The sequence below is a fragment of the Pagrus pagrus genome (assembly GCF_965226575.1).
Source record: "Pagrus pagrus genome assembly, chromosome: 20".
In the NCBI taxonomy this organism is placed as follows: domain Eukaryota; kingdom Metazoa; phylum Chordata; class Actinopteri; order Spariformes; family Sparidae; genus Pagrus; species Pagrus pagrus.
Genome location: NC_140207.1, coordinates 3,943,688 through 3,967,691, shown reverse-complemented (window position 1 = coordinate 3,967,691; position 24,004 = coordinate 3,943,688). Strand labels below are relative to the sequence as shown.

At 42.8% G+C, this 24,004-nt stretch overlaps 1 protein-coding gene across 2 annotated transcripts in view; it reads left to right on the top strand.

Moving 5' to 3' along the window:
- Window positions 1–24,004, top strand: part of LOC311249111 (cadherin-6-like) — a 74,122-nt gene that overhangs the window by 22,260 nt on the left and 27,858 nt on the right. For both annotated transcript variants that reach the window (XM_084339862.1, XM_084339863.1), the window contains exons 2-5: window positions 2,200–2,586; window positions 12,429–12,723; window positions 15,754–15,873; window positions 20,949–21,116. In XM_084339862.1, coding sequence (XP_084195988.1) covers window positions 2,350–2,586; window positions 12,429–12,723; window positions 15,754–15,873; window positions 20,949–21,116 — 820 coding nt within the window. In that variant the 5' untranslated portion in view covers window positions 2,200–2,349. The remainder of the gene's footprint in view (window positions 1–2,199; window positions 2,587–12,428; window positions 12,724–15,753; window positions 15,874–20,948; window positions 21,117–24,004) is intronic.

Sequence of the window (24,004 nt, the reverse complement as noted above, 5' to 3'; positions counted from 1 at the left end):
CGTCCTGCGCCGCTTCCTCTTGTTCCTGTTTCCTTCTCACATTTTGCCAGCGCATTCTGCAACCGGCCTACGGGAGGATAGCGGACGGACAGAGTGCAAAAGGGGGACGATGGGTGGGAGAAAATGATTGAGAGACGGCGAGCGGAGATACGCCACTGCCCACATCAAGGCCTCTTCTCTGTGCTCTTTGCAAACAGTCATTTTGTTCGGTATCTTTACACTGATCTTAAGGTAATAAACTGGGGTTGACATTGCCCAGGGTCTCCATTGGCATTCTGCTGGGTCTGATAACAAAGTGTGCCGAAGCAGATTGTTTAAAAAGATAGAACGGGCCGCTCCACACAGAGCCTCGCACTCTATTAGATGTTGATTCAGGGGGCTTAATGCAGATAAAGTAGCTCCACACTTGCTGTACAAGATGTAAGCCCATACATTGATGTGTAATATTTCTAATCTGATATTTATCAGGTTAGGCAGCACTCAGCCGCTGCCCATCAATCAGATGACTGACAGTCTACATACAGCATGTGTGTGTGTGTGTGTGCACATGAATGTATATCAGGGGCTCGTGTTGAACGTGACAGCAGCAGCAGGGAAGTCAATCAACATGCAGGTTACAGATTTGAAGACCGCTCTCCAGAAGCTTTTATCAGGTTGGGTTTATCTTGTGCTCAACGTCATCTGCCATGATGGGCGTCATACAGAGCCCCAGGATGAGAGTATACGGCTTGAATATTTCCATTTTTCTGCTACTTCATACTTTCACTCCACTACATTTTTGGAAATATTGTACTTTTTACTCTCTACTTTACTTGTTAACTTTAGTTACTAGTTACTTTGGAGATTCCAAGAGACAAATCAGTTCATTTTGATACTATTTACTTTCAGAAAAATGCTAAATATCGATTGAATATTTGGCCAAGCGGGTATATACTGTATATACTGTACGCCTAGCATACTGTATATACTTACAAATATATGTATAATTTACTTTTTTACTTTTCATACTGAAGCAAACAGCAACATTTATTGCCAGAAAATTACCTTTGATACTTAAGTAAATTTAATATAAGATACTTTAAGACTTTTACTCAACTACTATTAACTTTTAAATAATATTTTTACACGATATCTTTACTTTTACTCAAGTATGACTCTTGGATACTTTTTATAACACTGTGTCTGCAGGACATTGAGTGAGACAACAGAGCCGAAGCATTTTTAACTTAAAAGACACCAATAATTGGAAAAATGCTGAATATTGCCCTGATAATCAATCCTGACTGCAAATATATTGTTTTGTCTGATGAACTCCCAAAACAGAAGAAACTTGAATATATATTCAGCAGCAGATAACGGATTAATTGATTAGTTGATTAATCATTTAAGCTCAATGTGGGAAGTCGAAACATCTGAGATGTGAAACACGTCTGAAAGAAACAAAGTTGTAAATGAGACGGAGTCTCTCGAAGGCGAAAGCCATGCAAATGAAAATGAGAAATCAGAGTGCTGCGAGCGAGGATGTTTTTATTAAATCATTGGTGTATTTGTTTTTGGATTTTGGCAACACTTTCACTCAGGCGCAGGCTTTATCGAATGATTGCTAAATGTCAAGGGTCGCCTCAGATCTCCCATCCCAAGCAGGTGGAAACTTTTTAAAAGGCAGAAAACTGCCTGCGGTGGAGAAACCGTCTGAACTGAGACGATGGTGCAGGAAAAGAAAAGCGTGAAGAAGAACAGTGAAAATAACTTTGTGTTATAAAAGTAGGCCAATTGATTTTATTACAAAACAGTCTCTTGTTATTTCTAATTTTCATTTCTTGTTTACAGTGTTGTTCTTGGTTTACTCATTTTGTTTTTTCATTCAATTTTCTGATATGATTTCAGACTTTTTTTCCTGTAATTTCACTCCATAGATCTTTATCTGTATTGATTTTGTAAAAAAAAAACAAAAAAAACACTTGGCTCATATTTGGAAAGACACCTCGAGGAGTCTTGTTTATTTCTCGGGTCTTTTCGCTCCCCGCCTTCACTCGTTGCAGACTCGATTTTTAAAAGTACTGCATCTTCAAAAAGCCGAGAACTCGACTGAGTCAGTCTTGACTGCGGCTTATGAAACAAAACGAGAGCTTGTGCAGTAACAAATTGCTGCCTCCCCTCCCAGTATTGACGCTCTGTTTTTCTGTGTAAATGTTCCAGGTGCTGTTCAACGCCCTGTGTGAGTGTGAGGAGCCGTTCCTGCTTCAGTAGATTACAGCATGAGGACTGATCCGATACTCTGACCAGAACCCACTGGACACAGACCACTGAGGGGGGGAGAAGAAGACAGAAGGCTGAGGTGGTGTGGCCATGGATAGAAGGAAAGCTTACGTGCTGATGGTGCTGTGGGCCATGGCCCACCTCAGCTCTCCAGGGTCCGGGCTCAGGGCCCTGCGAAGGACTACAGGGGGGCGGAGGGGGTCCACGGGGCTGACGGGACAGGACGCCAATGGAGTTCCTCTCAGGCGCTCCAAGCGAGGGTGGATGTGGAACCAGTTCTTTTTGTTGGAGGAGTACACCGGGACGGACATGCAGTACGTCGGAAAGGTAGAATCAGAACACACTTTCTGTTTTTCCTTCATCAGACACACACTGGACCACACATTCAAAAACATACTGTGATACACACATATCACACATAGGTAAAGGTAATCTGGTAAGTTGTGTGTAATGTAGGTAACAGGTTCTAAGAAGTTGCACAGTGCAATGATAGACCAGTTGACTGCTTTTCAAACCTTCTGCCTACATTACCCACAATGCAACTTAGCACTCGAGTGGCATCACTGGAGGCAATTTATGTTTCAAAGATCTTTTATTTTTTATCTTTGAGAAGAGGGCTTACTCGTGATGACAGAAGTGAACTGTACTAAAATGATAACATTGCCAGAGATCCTCTATTGATTTGCTCGGGAAGATGGTTGACTCAGGACGGATTTGAGAAACCAAAATTTGTAACAAACTGAATTTCTATCTTTTTTGTTGTTTATTTATATTTATTTATTTATAACTGAGCGCTGGAATCTTTTTATTTTTGCAGAATGTTATTATTATTTTTTTTACAATCAAAAATCAAATTGAATCAGGGATGTTTAAGACCTTGTTTAACCAAACCCCACGGGATGATAAACATGCAGAGCACAAACCAAACCTTTTAGAAAATGCCTTTTGTATTCAGTAACAAATAAAAATACGAACAACACATTGGTAGAATAGCAAAATCCTTCAAATATATTGCATTGAATGAAGCAGAAAGACGCGTGTCACGGTGCTACGTCGTAATTTAATTGCAGTCAAGAACGGATACACGACCGAAGTGTTGAGTATTCGCTACCGAAGCTACGAGACCTTCAACAGTTGAGAACTTGTTTAAAGAAAACACTTGAAATTGAAAAAGTATTGGTGTTAAAACTTGGTATCATAATGAGACTAGTATTCACAAATCACACAGATCACAGATCACGTGCAAACGAGTCTAATAAATCAGTGATAGCTGTTATTTGTCTGTCATCAAGTCTGACTTTTTAGTGCCATAAACGCTGATATGAATCCTCTGCTTGGAGCAATTAGTGTAGAACGATGACTCCCATGTTGTCAGCGGGAGATGATTTGTGTTTTAACGTGCGTCTCCTGTAACTAACATTAACATGAGCGGAGATGTTTTCTATTTATATTCTATAAACCAAACGGTGAATTGTCACTTTCATCTCAGCCGTCTCGAGAGGGCGTTCTCAGATTTTAACCTCTCTCGCTCTGACGGCAGTTTGTTCAGAGCGAATTAAAGGAAGTGCTCTGTAGCTGGTGCGAGCAGCTACAACCACCCACCACCGTTTAAAAAGAGAAAGAAATCCCTGGGATGCTGGCGACGCTGTTAAGTAGATAAGTGATGTCTGAGGAGTGAAGACACCACAGCAGTGACCACTGCAGTGACAGGGAAGAAAGAAAACAACTTCCATCTTACAAATTATAACTTTAAACTGAAGAAAACTGCCCTCGGCCTCCTCGTATCAGCTCCTCATACGCTCCTGGAGTCTCTCTGTGCCTTTTTCCTCAATCTCTATTGTTTGTTTACTCCTCTGGGACTATATATTTTTGAACTTGAACTTTTTACACGCCGACATTTAAAAAAAGTTGCTATTTTTGTCCGTTTAAAAAAAGCCTCATTATGTCCTGTCTGGTCAATACATATTTATAAAGAGGGAATTCTGCCACATCTCTTTTTTTAATCCTCCCCATCCATCAGTCCAAACGAATGCAAACCTCACCAGCCTTATTTGCATGTTTAAAAAAAAAAAAAATTGTGACACGACATTTTTGGAAAGTTTAGTCATTATAATAGCACTAAAGAGGCAGAGAAACCTCAACTACCTGCAATGTTTTTCTCAGTTGCATAATGGTTTTTCTAGATAACGTAATTATCCTCTGCAGTCTCTCTACACTCAAAGGAAGAGATCCGCTCTTAATTAGAAGCTTTGAAATAAATAACATCCTGTGTGTGAGTGCATCGTTCTGTCTCTGGGAATACGAGCATCATCCCCATCACGGGGCAGTAGACGTGACGTGATACTCCGATCGGCTAATGCTCATGTATCGGCCTTCCAGTCCGTCCGTCCTCAGGGTTTGTTTGCTGTCGGCTGTCCGATATGTTTTGTGCTTACTGTCAGCTCCATGGTCGCCTGCACGATGTCCATTCCCGTCACATCAAGGAGTCCTAAAGCGGGCCGTCTTGCCCTACGGTATAATATGACTTCCTCAAGGTATTATTTGTTCAACAAAATCAAAACACAGTGTCGACCTAGATAACATTGGGCGACGTACGAGAAAAGACGGGCCGAATAATGCTTGCTTTACATGCAGCGGAGCGGAAGTCAAGATATCACTCTCCTCTTCCAACCTACTGTAATTGAGGAGATTGTGAAGCATCGTCGCAAGGTCAGGACGGCTGAGGAGGAAGAAAGGCTGTTTTGTGCGAGGAGTTGAATGGAGCTAGTGCTTTGCATTCCTATCGTGTGTCCGCGGAGGATAGAGTCATCCAACCAAATGAGATTCAGCAACATACGTCCTCCCCGAGTGAGGGTTGACTTTCAGCCCCGGTCTAAAAGGATTACAACACTCGCCATGGTATGAGGCGAGCAAATACGAGGAAAAAGTTGAAAAGGACAAAAAAAACCACACACACACAGAGTGAATGAAGATCAAAAGTGAGCACTGAGCATGATCAAACCACTTTGTATTCAGAGAGTGCTGATTGATGTGCCACTCGTCCTTTCAGCTTGTAAAGGGACTAATAGCAAAAGAAGAATGGATTATCTGAGTGTGGTATACACTTAAAGAGCCAAAGGCTGCGGCCTAAGAGCCCGTCTCCTGAAGACGCCATTAAGGGATCAACCTTTGAGCGCCACACTTAATCATGACTCTGAGCGCTTGTTTTCTCCCACCCCCGAGCACATGCAGCTGGGCACTTTTTTCCCTCATTGTCAGCTCGCTAGCCAGTTAGTCACATAGGATTGCGGCATGTAGATCTTATCTGATTGCAATTACTGTTTGTTAATTGCCAGATAAAGTACAAGGGATGAATGAGCCCCCCTAAAAGGAATGAATAGCTCTGGAGTTGAACGTTGAGTACAACCATCTGCATCCGGATCCTCAGGTGGAGGCCATAGTGGTTATGAAGGGGGGGGGGGGGGAAATAGGAATACCAGAGACACAAAAGGGAAAGCTTTTGTCATTGCAAGTGACATCACGGCAAACCGGAGAACACAGCATGGAACAAAACCACTTTTGTTTGCTGTGAAAAAAGTGAATTGGAAATAACACAATGGCAGGTTATTATAAACAAGGGAGCAGCTCTTGACACACAGTAAAAGATAGAATGATGAAACTGCACTTGAATTACAACATCCCGTCTCCAGTTATTTGGTAAACTCAATCTCCCCCCGGTTGCTGTTGTTTTTTTCCTCTCTCTCTCTCTCTCTCTCTTCTTTATTTATTTTTTTTACGACAGCTTTATCGAGTTGTGAAGTGCGAACAAATGAAACTTTAATCTTTCCTGAACAAGCGTAACAAAAGCAGTTGGAAGAGGAAGGAATTAACAGAAGCGATCGAGATGAGCAGACTCTGGCAGTGTCTTGTTGGGGAGCTGGTTGGCTGCTAATCTTGCTAATCTTGCTGTATTGGCCAATGATTTTTTTTTCTCCCTTCCTGCAGGAGGGGAATTGTACACTGCCTCTCATTAGCAGGCGAGCTGCATACAGGCCTCGGAGGGCCCGGGCTGTCACTGGGGGAAGAGAATGTTTGTTTATTTCATTATTTCTTACTTTACCAAAGGGCACATATCCACTGAAAATGGTTAATGGCCTGTGGTTTAGGAGTGTTTGTGCTGTACTATCATATCTCATAAAGTATTTACAGCCTCTGATAGGCCCCAGTGGTTCTGGGCCTGGTGGGTAGACTCCTCAACATAGTCCCTCGCAAGTAAGCAATGTTCTCTGTATGTGAACAAACACACACACACACACACTCCTGCAAAACACTGGCCTCCAGTAATGGGCTGAAAATCAGAGGAGAGAAAAAAGGCGAATGAACACAGACATAATATGCTCCCCAGCCCTGTGTGACTCAGCGGTTGAGGCGACCTGGGGGAAGGACTCGAGCGTCTTATGGCAGCCGAGTGGAAAGGTGCGGGGATTTGTGTGTTTGTTTGTGGGGGGGGTTGGGGTGAGTTTTGGTCCCTGTTCATGCTCCCCCATTACCAGCTGCTCACCTTGGCAAAGAGGCAAGGAGTTTGCAATATGGCACAGGCCTGGCTGTACCCGCGCCATGCCAAACCCCCGCGGTCTCCAGCGGGACCTGGAGCACACATTGGCAGTGTTTGTTGATTAGGCGATAAGTTCCCGCTTGTGCGCGGGAAGGGGGGCGACTTCAATTACGCTCGTCTCTTCCGCAGCGGTGGAAAAGGGTGTGATGAGGTCACGCAGCGACGAGGCCTGGCAAACATCTGTCTGACAACGTGGCGGGCAGAAGTGATGTCTAAGCGAGATACGCCGACTTTACCGCGGCGCCTCGGTTGTTTCCCGTGCTATCACCTGCCTACTACTGTTTCAACACCCGCTGGCTTTGCCAGGGTGAGATTAATTGATTCTCTATCATCAAACATTCAGGCTCTTTCTGTAATCAAGTAGTTTGTTGGACAAGTTTTAATAAAATGAGGGGTGAGTAGATATGACAGCAGAGCAGCAAGGATTTTACATATACTGAAGGTCATGAGGCCAAAGTCCCCCTTTTTTGACCGTATAAGAAGAATCCAAAATGTTTCGTCGCTTGTTTGTTTGTTTGTTTGTTTGTTTGGTGATTGTTTGGTTTGTCAGCAGGATGACTACACAGATTTTCACAAAACCTTTTCAAAGATTTTTCAAACGTTTTCATTGATTGCAGTTGTGGGTGTTTTAAAGTTTAGAGGGACACAGGGCCATCGAGTTTGAAATTCGATTAGGCTTCACTGAATTGACGGGACCTCGGCGGAGGTGTGCGCTCTACTGTGTGCCTACCAGTGGTAAATTCTATCACTCATTTCAGTGTCATTTAATTTTATTTTCTATAAAAATTGTATTAGCCATTGTTATGGTCTAAATGGTGTGCTGTAGCCTTTTCTTTAATTTAGTTTCATTTAATTTTGCTTGTTTTTTATAAGAACATTTTTTTTACAGCTTAATTTAGAAACAAATAACTTAATGACATCGATTTTTTTGGATAACACTTTATAATAACCATCATGACTAAATAGTTGCAATTAAATACTTTAGAAGCCATTTATTGTTATTATATGGCTTCTAAAGCATTTCATTGTTTGATAACAGCAAAATAACTATTAATTAAATGTCATGTATATTTGTCATGTATTGACCTTTTATTACCATTTACCCAAAAAGTCTAAACAACCATTAATTATTAAACTAAGCTGTAAAACAAAACATTTCATGAAGCAAAATTATTCCTGTGAACATTTAACATTTCAACCTCCTTGAAAATTGTAGATTTTTACTGTAAACATGTTCAAATAGTCCTATTAACCGAGCAGTTTTTACATTTAAATAAAAACAGGGCTCAAAGGACAAAAACTACTTAATAAAAAGACTAAAATAAATACCAGAATACACCAAATTCCCACAAACAACACAGAGGACAGGACCGTGGTGTCCTCGGCAGTAGCTACAGCCCTGCAGCAAAGTAAACACAAACTGTTGAGGATTATCTGTCATTAAAAGATAACGTGCTGAAAATGAAATTTGGGACACAAAATTAAAAGATGTCAGATGTCCACAAGAGAGAAATATATGTTAACTGACATTTCACCTTTAAGTCTCTGCAGCTCTGACCACATATCTCAAGTTTACACATCAACAGACATTTGATAGGCTATTTTTGTGCACAGTCTGAGGCTACCATCTGGCTACAGAGAAGGCAGCCAGTTCTCGACAGGCCAGGACACAAGGCCTTAAAGGCTAACTGGCTAATTGCCCTAAGCAGCCCACTTCCCAGTGCCATCTTTTTGGCCTAACTCGAGTGAAGCACAAATGGCGGCCAGATCGAGTCTGCACTAACATTTGCTGCACTTGAAGCTGATTAATTTCACAAACAAAGACGGCTCGCTTGTAAGTTCTCACGCACAGATGTCTGATGAGTACCACTTCACTTCTCAGCCCACTTCAGACGAGAAGATGAAGCATGTAGGAATGGGACTAAATATCTTCTACAGTGGAAAAAATGCCAACCATCGGAAATATTATGATATCACTGAGCCGAGGCGGCTAATTGAGTGGAAGATTTTAAAATACATAGCCTTATATTAATGATATAACAGTTAAAGTGAATGCATTAGTTTGTTCTACAGTTGATTCATTGCAAAGAAATCTTATGCTCATTTTTGTCCTCAGTCCTTCAAGTCTTAAAGAAGAATATTTCAACCTGATTTCAATGCAGATCAATTTGTTTCAAGTATTCTCTGAAATCAAGTTTCATTTACCTTGATTTGAGTGCAGTGACTTGATCTTTTCTCAGTCGAGATGCAGGAACTCATCTTTAGAAAATTACTTAACAAGTTCAAGTTCAAGTTCATTTCTGTTGCAAACACTTTTAAATCATTTGTCACGTCAATGGCAGACTGTGTTCGCTTCTTTCAAAGGAAGAATTAAGCTTCAAGGTGATTTCTTTGTCTTAATGCAACACAGTTTGAAAACTGGTCCATGCTACCTAAACATAGAACATATAGTCATTAAACATGTCTTTGCGTCGAGTAAATGTAAATAGCTTGGAACGTGTGGAGGAGACGGGTCTCTGTAAAGATGTTTCGGGATGTTGTGGAGGAGACGGGTCTCTGTAAAGATGTTTCAGGATATTGTGGAGGAGACAGGTCTCTGTAAAGATGTTTCAGGATATTGTGGAGGAGACAGGTCTCTGTAAAGATGTTTCAGGATGTAGTGGTGGAGACAGGTCCCTGTAAAGATGTAGGCACAACAGTCTCTGATTTCCCGTTGCTTGGCCAGCCTGAGTCAGTTTGACATTTTGGGAAATATGTTGTTAGCTTTCTTGCTGAGAGTTACATGAGAAGTTTGATACCTCTCTTATATCTCTATAGTAAGATTTAAGCTACCAAAAGATGCTACTTAGCTCTAAAGCTCACTAATTGACAATTTGTTTAATTCATACTAAAGCAAACTAAAAAATGACTCTATGCTAAGCTAAGCTAGCCAGCTACATGCTATACCCTTGCATGTAATGGACATATGTCAGTAATGTATTGATCTTCTAGTTTAACTCTTTGCAAGAAGGCTTATGAGTACATTTTCCAAAATGTCAAACTATTCCTTCAAGAAAATAAAGATTTTAGGCCTCCATTATAGCCACAATGACTGGATGAAATTGAGATTTTTTTGCAGTGTCCTAGAAGCCCCAGTGTTAATGGGTATAGCGTCATGCTCCCTGCCTTTTTTTTTACGATTTGGTACCGTAGGAGGGTAGAGGAGAAAAGGCTAGCTATTGATGTGCCAGAGCTTCTTGGTGACCATACTGACTGCACATGTGGCTTTCTTTTCTCCCCCTGTGACAGTTTAATTGTATTTTCGATATAAATTGATCAAAGGGCCATTGTGAATGCACGTTGGGCTGCCACATTGATTTCCAGGAGAGGTTTTTTTTTCTCTCCCCCCCCCCTCTTAATTTGAGTAGAAGGGCAGCAGTAAATTCTCCTCACCAGCAAGATGGGCAACTGGGAGGGACAGGGTCACTGCAGCAGGTCCTGGAGTTCGATACTCTGGGCTACCTTGTAATATTCTTCAGGGGGCGAGAAGTGACTCTTCAGAACCGCAAGATCTCTCTGTTTCCATAGAAATGACAGTCGACACAGCATATGTCACACTGTCTATCTCACATCACAGCTGAAAGGAGAGGACTCAACGGTTATTAACTGAATTGTCGTGCCGGCAGAGATAGGCAGCTTGATAGACAATCATAGAAAAGGACATTGCAGCTATAACAGCGGGAGAAAGATAATAATGTTGAAGTGGATTGTTTTCAGCCAACTGAGTCTCTGTTTGGAAGCACATACTGTAAAGCAGAACACAGAAAAACAAATAAAATTCTGCAGGATATTCTCCTGGCTTGGTTAGACAGACAGAATAAGAGAAACAACAAGAGTTGTTTTGACCAGAATTCAAGCGGGTTAATGAAACAGTGCTCCGCTGCAGATCCTAATCCGAAGATGCTAAAATTCTGCAACACACTCCACTGGCTTGGTTCGACAGACAGAGAAAGGAATGAAAACAGTCATTTTTACCAGCATTCAAGCAGGCGAACAAAATAGTGTTAAAGATGCTAATCCACAAAGCTGTTCGTCTCGCAATGTGCCAGCTTCGCCCTGATAAAACAGCATGAATTAGTAAAGCTTCCGAGCACCTGGGATGAAAAGCTTTTTAATATATGATGAGAAGGGAGACTTTGCAATGTGCTCCCACGTGACCTAGCTGCAAACGCACAATATCCCCCCTCAGTCTGTCCACCGGCAGAGCCAAGAGCGCTTGGAGACACAACAACTCGCGCTCAGAGGAAAAAATATGCATTTCGAACTGTCAAAATCAAACGTGGCGGCTCACTCGAGTTAACAAGGTGTCAATAACAGACCTCAGAATTATGCCCCGGCGTCCGCTTAAGGGGGTAAACACGCAGATGACCTCGGTTTGTACTTTGCAAACACGTGCCCTCCTTTTGCCCTTTGCCTCCCCCCGCAATTATGACCATGTCCTTGGTTGTTAAAGAGGGGAAAGGGAAGTAGGCAGGGAAGCAGTGGGAGGGGAAATGACAGGACAAGCTTTTGATGAGTTCTCTGAGATAAATATGTTGGGGGGGATTTGGCGGTGGAATTAAAATGTCAGCGCATGCTAAGCTGCTGTTCATGCAGAAAAAAATTAAACAGGAGATAGAGAGGCAGAGCAAATAATAATGAGAAGCTCCACAGACAAGTGGACTCCGGTGGTCCTCTGGCATGTTGGTCATGTTGCTGATCCATCAGGGATTGGCAGGCAGCGGACGTGTGCGCACTCACGCTGGTACCTCGCCGACTTCGACCCGCTGGCATTCTGTTTTACAGCACTGTGAAAATGCCACCGTGGCCCTGCGGTACAAAAGCATGATGACAACCTGTATGTAACACTAGCAGCAAAATGCAGAATTGAAACGCTCTGGCTGTGTGTTTTTCTTCTTGGCAGGATGCGAATTTCACAGGGACGAGGTGAAGCCACGGATGTGTACCGTCGTAACGCGATGACAGTTTACTAAAGATGATATGAATCTGTTAAATAACACCAAAGGCACTTATCAAAGCTGTCAGTGTTCCTTTGCCAAGGCCCAGGATGGTCAAATCACTGATATGTGCTCAGTGCATCAGAAATACTAAAGTGGAAAACTATGATTCTGCTTTGAAATTTGATTTTGTTGACATCTTTGGTACAAAGTGCTCATTGCTGGGAGGTGTTTTTTAGCTCTGCACTTCTCAGGGATCACCTGTCAATCACACTCTGCAGCCAGCGCTGTGATGTTTCTCTTTTTTTCTTAAACTTCATGCAGATTAAGTTTTCTGTTCACAGTGGCTATTTCTGCTCATGCTAATGGGAGATATTTCCCTGGAAAGAGCTAGCTGACACTCGGTGTTCATAAGAGCAAATTAAGCAAATGTGAAAGCTTTCATAAACCTGAGTTTGAATCACTGTTGTGCTATAACAATTAGCAACAGAGAGCTGCAAAGTGGAAATTTATTAAAATGAAAACGCCACAAACTGCTGTTTGAAATTGTTGTTTTGCTGCTGCAGGGATCCACATTATCATGTTTTCTCTTCTTTTAGCTTCACTCAGATGGCGATCGAGGAGACGGGAGCGTGAGGTACGTCCTCACGGGGGAGGGAGCGGGGTCCCTCTTCAAGATAGACGAGAAGTCGGGGGACATCCACGCCACCAAGAGGCTGGACAGGGAGGAGAAGGCCTACTACATCCTCCACGCCAAGGCCATCAACCGCTTCACCAACGAGGCGCTGGAGGGTCAGTCCGAGTTCATCATCAAGATCCACGACATCAACGACAACGAGCCGCGGTTCACCAAGGACGTCTACTCGGCCCGAGTGCCTGAAATGTCTGACATCGGTACGTTCCTGCTGTACATGTTCCTCATGAGGTCTTCATCCATGATGACATTTTTTGTTTGAAATGAATACTTCTGAGCAGATTTTAAGTAAAAACCAACTAGTTTTAGGTGTTTTGGGGTTAGTTCATGTAATATCCAACAATAGAAGAATTATTTATTTCATTAAACATCAATTTAGTTTGAGTGTAAGGATTCAGCTTTGGCCTTGGCGGTGGCAGTGTCATTGTCTTGGGTTTTAGTTCAGGTATTTCCTGATTTATTTTGTAGGTTTAATGTTCTGTTTTATACTTCCTGTCTTTGTGTGTTTTCCTGCCTCTTTTGATCGCCTTTATTAGTGTCACCTGCCCCCCGTTGGTGTTTCTTCCCTGGTGTATTTAAGCCTGTGTTTTCCCTCCCTGCTCCTCCTGTCTCACCTGTATTTGTTGCTTCTTTACCGCATGTCATCCTGGTTTTTTACTCAGTTTAGTTTTGCTCTTGGATTCATTCTTCGGATTTTCGGCTTTATTTCATTAAAGCTTGCTGTTCTGTTTTTCAACCCGCCCTGAGTTTTACATTTGGGTCCTGTTTTTTGTAAACATTAGCACTCGAGGGTCCACTAACTTGCTTTTTTACAGAGCGCTGAAAAAGCACCTCAGTACAGTTCATTAGCAGGAACCAACTACATGGTGAGATGTAGTTGAAAGCTCTGGAAAAAGTTCAGATGTCGACCTTGAAGATTGTTTTTGATTTTGATTATTTTCCAAACATTTTCAAGGGTGTGTGTTGCCGCTACTTTTCATTCAAGTATCCTCATTTGTTCACCACAATGTGTTTAGTTTTACAACGTTGTTACTCTTAATTTTAGTACAGAGTGTGATGTCACAAACGGAGCTCACAAATCATTATGAATGATTGCATTAATCCCTCCATCCACTAGATCTGTGTAACCATGCAACCCTTCCCCCATCCCCGAGACAATAATACACCGTATAAACCAAAAACAGAGCGGTAAACACATAATTAATAATAACACAAAAACAATAAATGAACACATTCTAACTCATTCTAGTTTTTTGGCTGTAGAGCAGGCAGAGACGAGCACACGTCGTGTGTAAAAGCGCATGTATTGATCATGAAACAGACAATAATTGCGTGTTTACACAAATTAAGGTGTGTGCTTGTGTGTGTGTGTAGCTGGATTAAAAGGCTCATGATTCAGATGGGATAAAGACGTTATAAAATGGCAGTCCTGCTGGATCAATGGGACTTTATCAATCATAATAATGATGCAGACTCAACAAAGAGGGCCCCGACTAATTAATTGAGGGACTAGGAGCTGTTTTATGAGCGGAGAATAAACAAGGTAAAGCGTCTCTGTGACGGTTACAGCGCTGGTGCAGATAATCTTTTAAATACAGTATTGTATCTTATTAAAACAGTATTTAATTTAATTACCAGCATTGTCAGCTGTGTCATCACAGTGAATAATTGCGGATTCCACTTCTGCAGTGCCAGTTTCTGAGCACCATTCACTGGTTTTGCATTATCATTTCTTCTTGTCATTCGGCACCAAATTAAACTTTAATTCACCGTGCACTTTGGCTCCAGCTCTTAGTCTAAAAGTACACGCCGGCCTCATGAATATAGATATACAATATAAAAAGGCTTCTAATCAATACTGGCATGAAAACATGGAGTGAACGCCCTTTTCATCCTCGCTGCTGCTGCGCTGCTTCTGGGACTGAGGGACATCGGTCTTGCAGCCCAGACATGTGACAGAGTTGTCACTTGGTTCAGCAACCCCAAGAGAGAGGCCGGCACTTATCTAAGGGCAGCACGGGTGCCCATGGCAACAACCGAGGTGTGATGTCACCGCTTGGCAGAGCATGTGTTCACGAGTGACTGCGTCGAGACACTGCCCCTTTAAATGTGACATATACTTTGAGTTTTATTATAGTCTCACGGCTCTGACATTCTTCTCTCGGACTCTCAGTCAGGGACGACGTTGACGCCGGCCGTCTTTGACAACTGAATGATTACGGTCGGGGTAATTTAGTCCCCCTGCACAGAAACTGCGATTATTCCTGACTTGTTTGTCAGAAAACTCTTTTCTCAAAAAGCTTACAGTCGGCGATGAGATGGCTGATGTGGATCAGTGATATTTTTGTAAAAAGCCGCCATGTCAGAAAAGCCTCTTTGAGTCTAATTCCCTAGTTAAAGGTATTAGCGATCAAGGTTCGCTGAACTTCGCTCAGGAATCTTCCCGAACTGTCACTTACACCAAATCAGACAGCCGTGGTCTTTCTCTCTCTCTGCTTTCTTGGTTTCCCCCGATTTTTCTTTCCCCAACAACATCCTCCATCCATAAGAATCACATCGATTTTTAAAGGAGGGGGAACTTTCCTTCGCACCCTTTACAGATCAGAACTGACATCAAATTAAAGAAGTTTCATGGGGTCGTTATCCCATTGTATTGCACAATTCTATATTTATACCACTTTGCCATTAAATATTTCTACTCAATTAATTTTCTTCTGCATGTAATGAGGCAACACTTGGCCCCGCAAGGCGCCATTTGGGAGGTAGCACTTGGCTAACTGTTTCCCTTTGTTCTACTGAAATAGGGCTTCAGCCTCTCTGGAAGAGAAAATGGATCACAGTTGTTCGCCTCCTATCAGATATTTGGCTTCTTAGACACTCCGGATCTGTGGATACACTAATAGGCTTCTTGGGGTTTTGCGAAGGAGCCGGTATCGGTGCTGCATGTATGCTTAGAGAGATATACTTAGAAAAAATACATTAGGACTTATCGATCACCTGCGAAAATCAATCACGTATAAGGGTATAAGTGGCCGAGGGATAAAGATTGGTTCGGGTAATGCAAAAGGACAGAAATGATCGGTCACATTCTGCATGAGCATGATTAGAAGAGGATCCGACACCTCATCAGAAGGTGCATCAGCTTAACCAATTATCCAGCAGGCAATTTTCAGCAGTATTGAAGAGTTGATCTAAATCATTGTCATGAATCTTCTTCCCCCCTCCCTCAGGCACCTCGGTAATTCAGGTGACAGCCACAGACGCCGACGACGCCACGTACGGGAACAGCGCCAGGGTGGTGTACAGCATCCTGGAGGGGCAGCCGTACTTCTCCGTGGACCCAGAGACCGGTCAGTGATCAGTGACACGTACCAGAGATGCTCTATCGTTGATGTACTTTGTATTCCTGCCTCCATTTTGTTGTTTTTTCTTGTCAAGTTTAGTGCAACAGAAGCCCCGTCTGTCAGTGCTGCGAGAACATTTCAACTTGTTCCCTGAAATCAGCCAGTTTTCAAAGAAGTTTCTAACACACTTTTTAAAAGCCAGAGCGTGATCATATTCATGAAAACTGGATCTTTGGGGGCTTTTCACAGATGAGCACATGGCAAGACAATCTCCATTTTAAGTCTGTCAAAACCTTAAGAGTCCTAAAAACCTTGGTGTCTTAAGAGAAGCAGAAAAGTCTGCCACCGTAGCAGCACAACTTTCTGTCAAGGACTTTGTGGATCTCGCAGAAACAATCTTGATCTTATAAAACGATTAAAACAAACTGATTTTCATCGGAATCAAGTTGAAATTATTTTCTTTTTGCAGTCTATCATCTGCATCGTCTCTCTTTTTAACTGAGTCTCCCGTCTGCGCAGGAAAAGGGTTTAATAAAGAAACTAATTAAAGGTGCATTCTGTAGTTTTTGGGGAGACATTTTAGTCTCTTCATTGCCTGATTTCTTTCTGCCTAAACAAACTGTCTTTGTTTTCAAGACTGAATAAACAAACTGACCTTAAAGGACAACACAATTCAATACTCCTTTCACTTTGTTTATATGTGGCGGACCCTGCCACCTTTTGTTTGTATTGTGACCTCATTAACAGTGGGAATATTACATGTTACATTATTTTCAGTTTGAATTTTTTTCTTTTTCTCAGCACGTTCTATGAAGTCAAACCATTTTGATAACTCTTGACCACACTTTTTAAAAGCCAGAGTGACTCTACATTCATGAACACGGGAACTTAAGAGCTTTTCACAGATGCACTTCGCAAGAAAACCTCCACTTTAAGTCTGTCAAAACCTAAAGAGGCCTAAAAACCTTGATTTAGTAGTAGAGATGAAGAGAAAAAGCTGCCACTACAGTAGCAATCTTTAAAAGTTTCCTCAAGTACTTCATGGACCTGCTTGAGCTCATACAAAAAAAAAAAAGATTTTCATTGGAATCGAGTTAAAATAATCTTGTTTTCTTTTTTGCAGTGTATCGTCTGCATCTCCGTGCTCTCTTTCTTTTTAACTGAATCTCCTGTCTGCACAACAAAAGGGGAGCTGATAAAGAGACCTTGGACCTTGAACCCTGAGATCTCTGCAGTGAAATTTAATTGCAGAAATGTATCTTCAACATCAGACGAGATCATAAACATTGTTTGTCCTTCAGAATCAAAAGACGAAGGGCTTCTTTGCTTTTGTACTGAAATCCAGCACCCCTAAGGCAAAAAAAAATTATAGCATCTCGTCGCTCCGTTTAGCCTCAGTTGACCAGCATGCTCTGCTCTCTGAGTAACGTGCACAACCCCATCACTCTTGTCCTCTCGTGCCAGCGCTCTCTCCACCTACATATGTAACCCTCAGCCGAACGCCTGCGAGTTCACACCCCTTCGTCTGGAGGTGGCCGCTGCAGGAGCGGAAATAGAGGAGGCATGTCGAGTTTCACCGGGAGAGAAAATTAAAAACAATTTGTCAGAGAAGAACCGGTGGAATATCTTTAAACCAGAACCAGAAATACCAACACGTCTGCCTCTCCTCTCAGGCTGACGGGCGTGGGGGGGGATTTATAAGCAGACAGAGTGGCAAATCACCAACCCCCACCCCAAAAAATCCAGCCGCTTTGCTAGTTTTTAATCATTAATGTGCGCTTTGGAACACATCCCGCTCGTGTCTTTTTTTTTTTTTTTTGCTTAAACAAAAGAGAAACGACAAAAAAAAAAAAAGCCATTTGCAGATTAGCGGAGGGATTAACAGTAATATGGTTTATCCCACATGTGGTATGTAAGCTGACATCCCCTCTTACACAAAGACATGCCTGGACATCACATTATAAGCAGGATTTGTTCCTGCTCTCCTCCTCTGTGTGGATGCATTGTAGTCATTAAGCAAGTAACAAAGGTAGACGGAGATACAGAGCGAGCGGCGGCGGCGGTGATGGCTGTAGAGTACGTTCACTTCCTTTCCTGCAACGATCGCTGCTCTCTTAACACCTTGTTGTCTGTCAGATGTGCTCCACATTGTTAGGAAGAAGTTGCATTGTGGCTGTTTTTGCAGCGTTGTGTATGGGGAGGAGAAGAAAAGAGCAAGTTGGAGGGCCTTTTGAACAGCGTAGGCCAGCCTGATCCGAGCCTGAGCGATGCGCCACGTCAGCCTCTTCATTATTGTTTGATATGCAATGAATCATCTCTTCAGTCTGAGAGTGATGAAGTTTGTCACGGCAGTGTATTTAGGGTGAAATGTGTTTTATTTGATCTCTGTTCTCCCACCCGGGCGATGCTTTCCGTCTCTCCCTCCCCTCCCCTCCCTCCACATGCTTCTTTTTCATGGTGCCTCAAACTCAAACGTGTAATAGCAGACGAGATTTAAGACCCTCCTCTGATGGGAGATGGCGCACACCTTTTTGAACGTGCTGCCAATTACCGCTTTCACTCCGTCTCTGTCCCGACTCCAAACTGGAGATCTAACGCGTCGGAGCGCAGAAGTAAGCAACTGCGTGGCACATGAAAAGGCTGAACATTAACACAGCGTGAATTTCCAAAGAGGAGATAAATGACGCCGATACGCTACAAAAATTAAAGGAAGGCGCTGTGGTTTTTGGTTGATTGGCCCTTTGGTGCACTTTAAGTCGTAGATTTAAGAACACAGACACCAAAAATGTGCTCCTGGGTGGCCGTGGAGCTCCGTGCCCGCCGAGCAAGAGCGCTGACCTTTCAGTAATAAAATGTTCTTAGTGGTTAATTCTCCGGCCTGTGGAGTCATAAATCTAAAAAAAAAAAGAAATATCATTAATTCAATGCAGCTGATGCACACTGGGGTTATTTTTAGAGACATTTCAGGTGAGCGCAGTGATCGTTGGATATATGCACCCCCACATGTGGAAACGGTTCATTATTTTTATGGCATCTGGCAGGTTGATTTTAGGAAGGTCGACCAGACCTTTAATAATTAAAAAAGAAAGACTTATAGACTGTTAATTGGCTCTGTTCATGCTAGGGCTGGGGAATATATCCATATACATCGCTTTCATGATATCAGACGTAGAAGAAGTGTTGTCTTAAAGCTGCAGTCTGTAGTTTTTGGGAGGAAATTTCAATCAGAAGAGAAGAAACTTGAATAAAAAACTCTTTGTTTTCATGACTGAACAAACAAACTGACCTTAAAGGACAACACAGTTTCATACTGTTTATCTTTGTTTATATGTGCCTCTCTAGCTTCAAACAGGGTCTGGACCTTATTTTCCTCCGTTTAATTGAATTTCTTACTACGTAGTGCCTGTAAAGACTGAACCGTTCAGACTGTTTGACTTGTTCTCATTCTTGTCTTTACCCACCGAGTCATTATATCCAAATTATTGTTGATTATTTATCAAAAAGCTCATTGTTTTAGTATTTTGTGATAGTCGCATCGTAGCTGCATTCACTCACACTGTACATCAGGCGCAGTGGCAGGATTTCAGCTTTGGCTTTTAACTTACAGGTGCTGAGAGGCCTTACTTATATCACACTGTTGAGGTTTTATCTGGTTGATTAAGACACTTTAAACCTTTTTTGCTAAAGTAATTTCAGTGCTGAGATAGCTTCATCATTTACTGGCTGCAGTTTGTATTTAACAAGCGGTACACGCGGGTATTTTGGCCAAAACGTGCTGAAAGTTAAACCAATGAATTTGTTTCTGTGGATTGTGTAGACCAATACATCCATTTGTTTGCATGTATTGCACTCATATTTAAGTAAATAACATCTTATTTGGATGATCTGGCGTAGTTATTATATGTTTAAGTTGTTTGGTTTTCCTTCTTTTGTCCTTTTTCTGTATTAAAATGTAAATTTTATTATCAAACATAAAAATATATGTAAGTAAATGTTCTCCTGGTCATTTAGGATGGGCCAGCTGTACACTGTACACTCATTTTCATTTTCACCTTCACTTCATCTTCTGATTATTGTCTTGATGAACTAGTTATTCATTTAGTCGAAGAAGATTTCAGTTCGTCAGAGTCTGAGGTGAGCCTCCAGTGTCTTGTGTTGTCTGATCGTCAGTCTAAAAATCCAAAGATATGCAGTTCACGTTGCGTAACACAGAGAATAACAGCAAATATTCACAACTTAGACGCCTTAACAAGCAATTTTGGGTCATCTTTGCTTGTAAAATGACTTCATGAGTCAAGTCTCAAACTTGTTGCCAATTATTCTTCAGTAGATCGATGAATATTTCCCAAACATTATGTTTGAAAGAGTCGGGATAGAGAGCATGACTTTCAGAACCAACTCTGAAAAGACCTTTTCTGGTTTTCTGACGGACCCATATTTGCTGCCTTTAGAAGGACACTGTTGACCGCAGCTGGAGGGATCAACGAGGTCACGAGGTCCTCTTGAGCTGAGCACACCTCAGAAAACGCTTTCAGCTTCACAGAAAGTGAAGAGTAAAAAGGGGACAAATGAGCTCCGGCTGATGCATCAGAGCCGAGCAAATACTAAATACGAGTGGTTCAACTTTTGAGTTTTGTGCCTCGCTCCTCGGCGAGGTCGGCTTTCCCATCCAGATCCTCACCAATGAAATGAAACATTGTTTTTAGGTTTGCATAAGTGTTTTCCAGTTATTAATTAGTCTCCTGATGATCTTTTTTTGCTTATAAAAAGTCATAAAATAGTGAAAAATGTTCTTTTTGTCAGACCGTCCGTTCACAACCCGGAGATATTCAGTTTTCTATCTTACGTGACAAAAGAAGAGCAGCAAATTAAAACATTTTGAATTCTGAAATAAGAAAAACTGATGGCGTTTTGTCTGAAACGTCGACTGTTAAATAACTTGTGATCTCGGGAAAAAACGAAGGAAATACATGTGCGGCACATGACCGTTAAGGGCTTCCGTAGATAAATAAATACACTTCAAATGGTCACACAGACTTTTCCTCTCAACATAAAAAAATGTGTGTGTTTTTTTTCCTCAGGCCTGATCAAGACCGCCCTGCCCGGCATGGACCGAGAAGTCAAAGAAAACTACCAGGTCGTGATCCAGGCTAAAGACATGGCCGGACAGATGGGCGGACTCTCGGGAACCACGACGGTCAGCATCACCCTCTCTGATGTCAACGACAACCCGCCACGCTTCACCAAGAGTGAGTCCAGCCTCCTGCACACCCACACACCCACACACACACACACACACACACACACAGTGACCAGTGCTCATGGAAACCACTTGTCAGTGTGAGCCGGTGCCAGGCAGGCAGCCCCCATCTGGTGTCAGTATCAAAATGAATTTGGATTATTGCAGGGAGCTCTGGGTTTTTCGTGCGACTAAGGCGGGCCTCTTAAAGGCAGCGAATAATTAAATATAGAGCCATATGACAGAGCGAAGGGTCCTGCAAAGTGCATCAGATCAGCCCTGTAATCCCTATTAAATGAACAGAGTACATTCGCTGAGCTTTATCTCCCCCACTCTTCCACTCTCTTTGTCTATCTCCCGCTATTAAGTCTTTCTTTTTCCTCCCTTTTACTCCATAAAAACCAATGTTCTCAATTTAGTGCTCCAACTGTCCTTGGTGCACTTTATACTTCTTTTTGTTACCCTCCCGCTCATCAATCATCAATCCTTCCTTTCTTCTCCCTTCCTACTCACTTTCAGTCTCACACGTTGTCTCCCTTTTCTTCTCTCACCCCCCTTCCTCCTCCCTCCTCCCTCCTCCCGTCTCACTTCCTCTCATGCATCTGGCAAACGGTGAAGGCAGGCAGATCAGACTGACAGATTACTGGTGTCGTCGTGTTTCCCCCTCGCTAACAGCGAGCGGCGACTGTACAGTGGGCGAAACAGTACGGCACGTGACCGCAGATCTCCCGCCGTCCCCCCATTTATCACTCCCTCCTCCCACCGAGCTCGTGGCTGGGGGGGAGGGTGGAGGGGTGAGACAGACGCTGTCATCTCAGCCTCCTCCGCCAATGAATGAGCAGCGAGAGGGGACGGAGGGAGATGGATACGACGGGGATGGAGGAGGTGACAGGAGGGGAAGATAGAGGAAAAGAAAGGGGAAGAGTGATGCGGGCGACAGAAAGACAGGCCTGTGATGGAGGGAGGGAGGGGTGAGACAGACAGAGGGGAAGATTGAAAGAGGGAGGAAGAGGAAGAGATATTGTAATGGGACACCCAGAGGAGGTAGAGTGTCAGGAAGCGATATCATTGTTGTCTGCCGGAGTGATGCCTCTTCTTTTCCACCCAATGCTAAATACCTGTTAGCCTAGGGAAACCTTCTCGTCGTGCGTCCCTTTCAGTGTATGCGTGCGAATGTATGTGTGTGTGTGTGTGTGTGTGTGTGTGTGTGTGTGTGTGTGTGTGTGGAGGCAAGTGTCAGCGTCACAGAGACCTGCCGACTCAGGCGTTGCCAAAACACTGTCAGCATGTTTTATTAGTGTGTCAGTGCTGTTTGTCTCCGCAGGCTGTGTGTATATCACGCCCGCTCCCCTGCTGCAGTCCGGCTATTTATTTAAGCATACGAGATGCAGCTGGGGCCGCCGCGGCCGACAGGCAGCCATCAATTTGTCCGCCTCGAAACCAGGAAATCATCTTACAGAATCAAAATTTTAAAAAAATGAAAGAAAGCAGAAGAGGAAGAAGCAATTAATTTATGTTGAGCAAATTGGCCCTGGATTTATGTCACATCCTAAACCTCGGAGTCGATACCGCTCGTAGCGACTTCCATGAAAGCCTGAATGTCTGTTTTTGGAAATATGTTTTACTGCATAAGAAATGTGTGCTCCACACGCTGATCTACAAATGTTGCAGCACTAAATCTCCCACTCACCCTCTCCCTTTCACACACTCTCCCTCCCCCGGCTCTCTGATTGGCTCTGACTCACTCTCTCTCCCTGAGTCCTGTATTCTTGCCGTCTGACTCACTCGCTCGCTCGCGCTCTCTTTTTTCCGCTAACAGGGTCATAAAAAAAACGACTTGGGTTGTGACACTCGATTGGGTGTCAGAGGTGGTGTTGTTTCTTTTTTTCTCTGGTCTGTCTTATGGGTTGTTTGTAGGTTAATCTCGGGGTGAATTTCAGGGCTTCTTAGATATAATATGTAACATTCCTGAATGAATGAAAAATGTTGTTGACTTGTGTAGGCTGCTTACATTATCCCCGATGTTTCCAACAAGATGCATTTCATTTAGTCGCCTCACTCGCGTCACTTTAACTTCGGGGAGAGAGTCAAAGAGTTTGAAAGGAAGTCAGTGAACAAGACTAAAGTAGGGTGTGTAAAACTCTTGACCTCGTCTGTGAACATTTGTGCCCGAGTCAAACCAGAGTTTCATCAGCAGTGGTGGTAAAGAAAGTAATCTCTGCACTCTCCTCCTCTTGACTCCTGGTGTTTATTCCTCTAGAAGGTCTGGCTCTGCACCCGACTCTCTTCTTCCAGGAGAGAGTCAGATAATGAGGAAGGAAGTCTGCTAACTAAAAGTACTAAAAGTAACTTGAATAAAACTTAAAAACATCCGTCAACATTTGTCTATTTGTGGATTTTCATCAGTAATGGTGGTTGTTTCAAGGTTTGTTCATCACCAACGAAAACAAATTTCACCTTGTGTTACTTGCGCAAGGCTGTGTGCATCTGTTTGAATCCAGGTCAGCCTCTGACTCGACTCAGCACTCAGCAGAGACTCTGGTTCTCTGGTTCTGGTTCTGTAACGTTACGTTCATGAAGTAAACTCCATTTCCCCTCCAGCTCCAAACAGAAACACTCGACAATGGAGGTCACCTCCGGATCACTGCTGCAGTCAGGCTGATAAACAGGAGTGAAGATAAATCCACTTTTTAATCCCAGAAGTTAAAAAGTAATCCAGGTGTTTATTCCTCCAGAAGGTCTGGCTCTGCACCTGCCTCTCTCCTCTGGAGCTGTCCAGCTCTCCCCACATAACATGTGTTTTGTTTCGTAGACAGACCCTAGCACAGAAGAAGAAGCCATGAATAGCATATTTGTGTGAAAAGCGGAAAACAGACATAAATGTAAGATCTTTCTTGT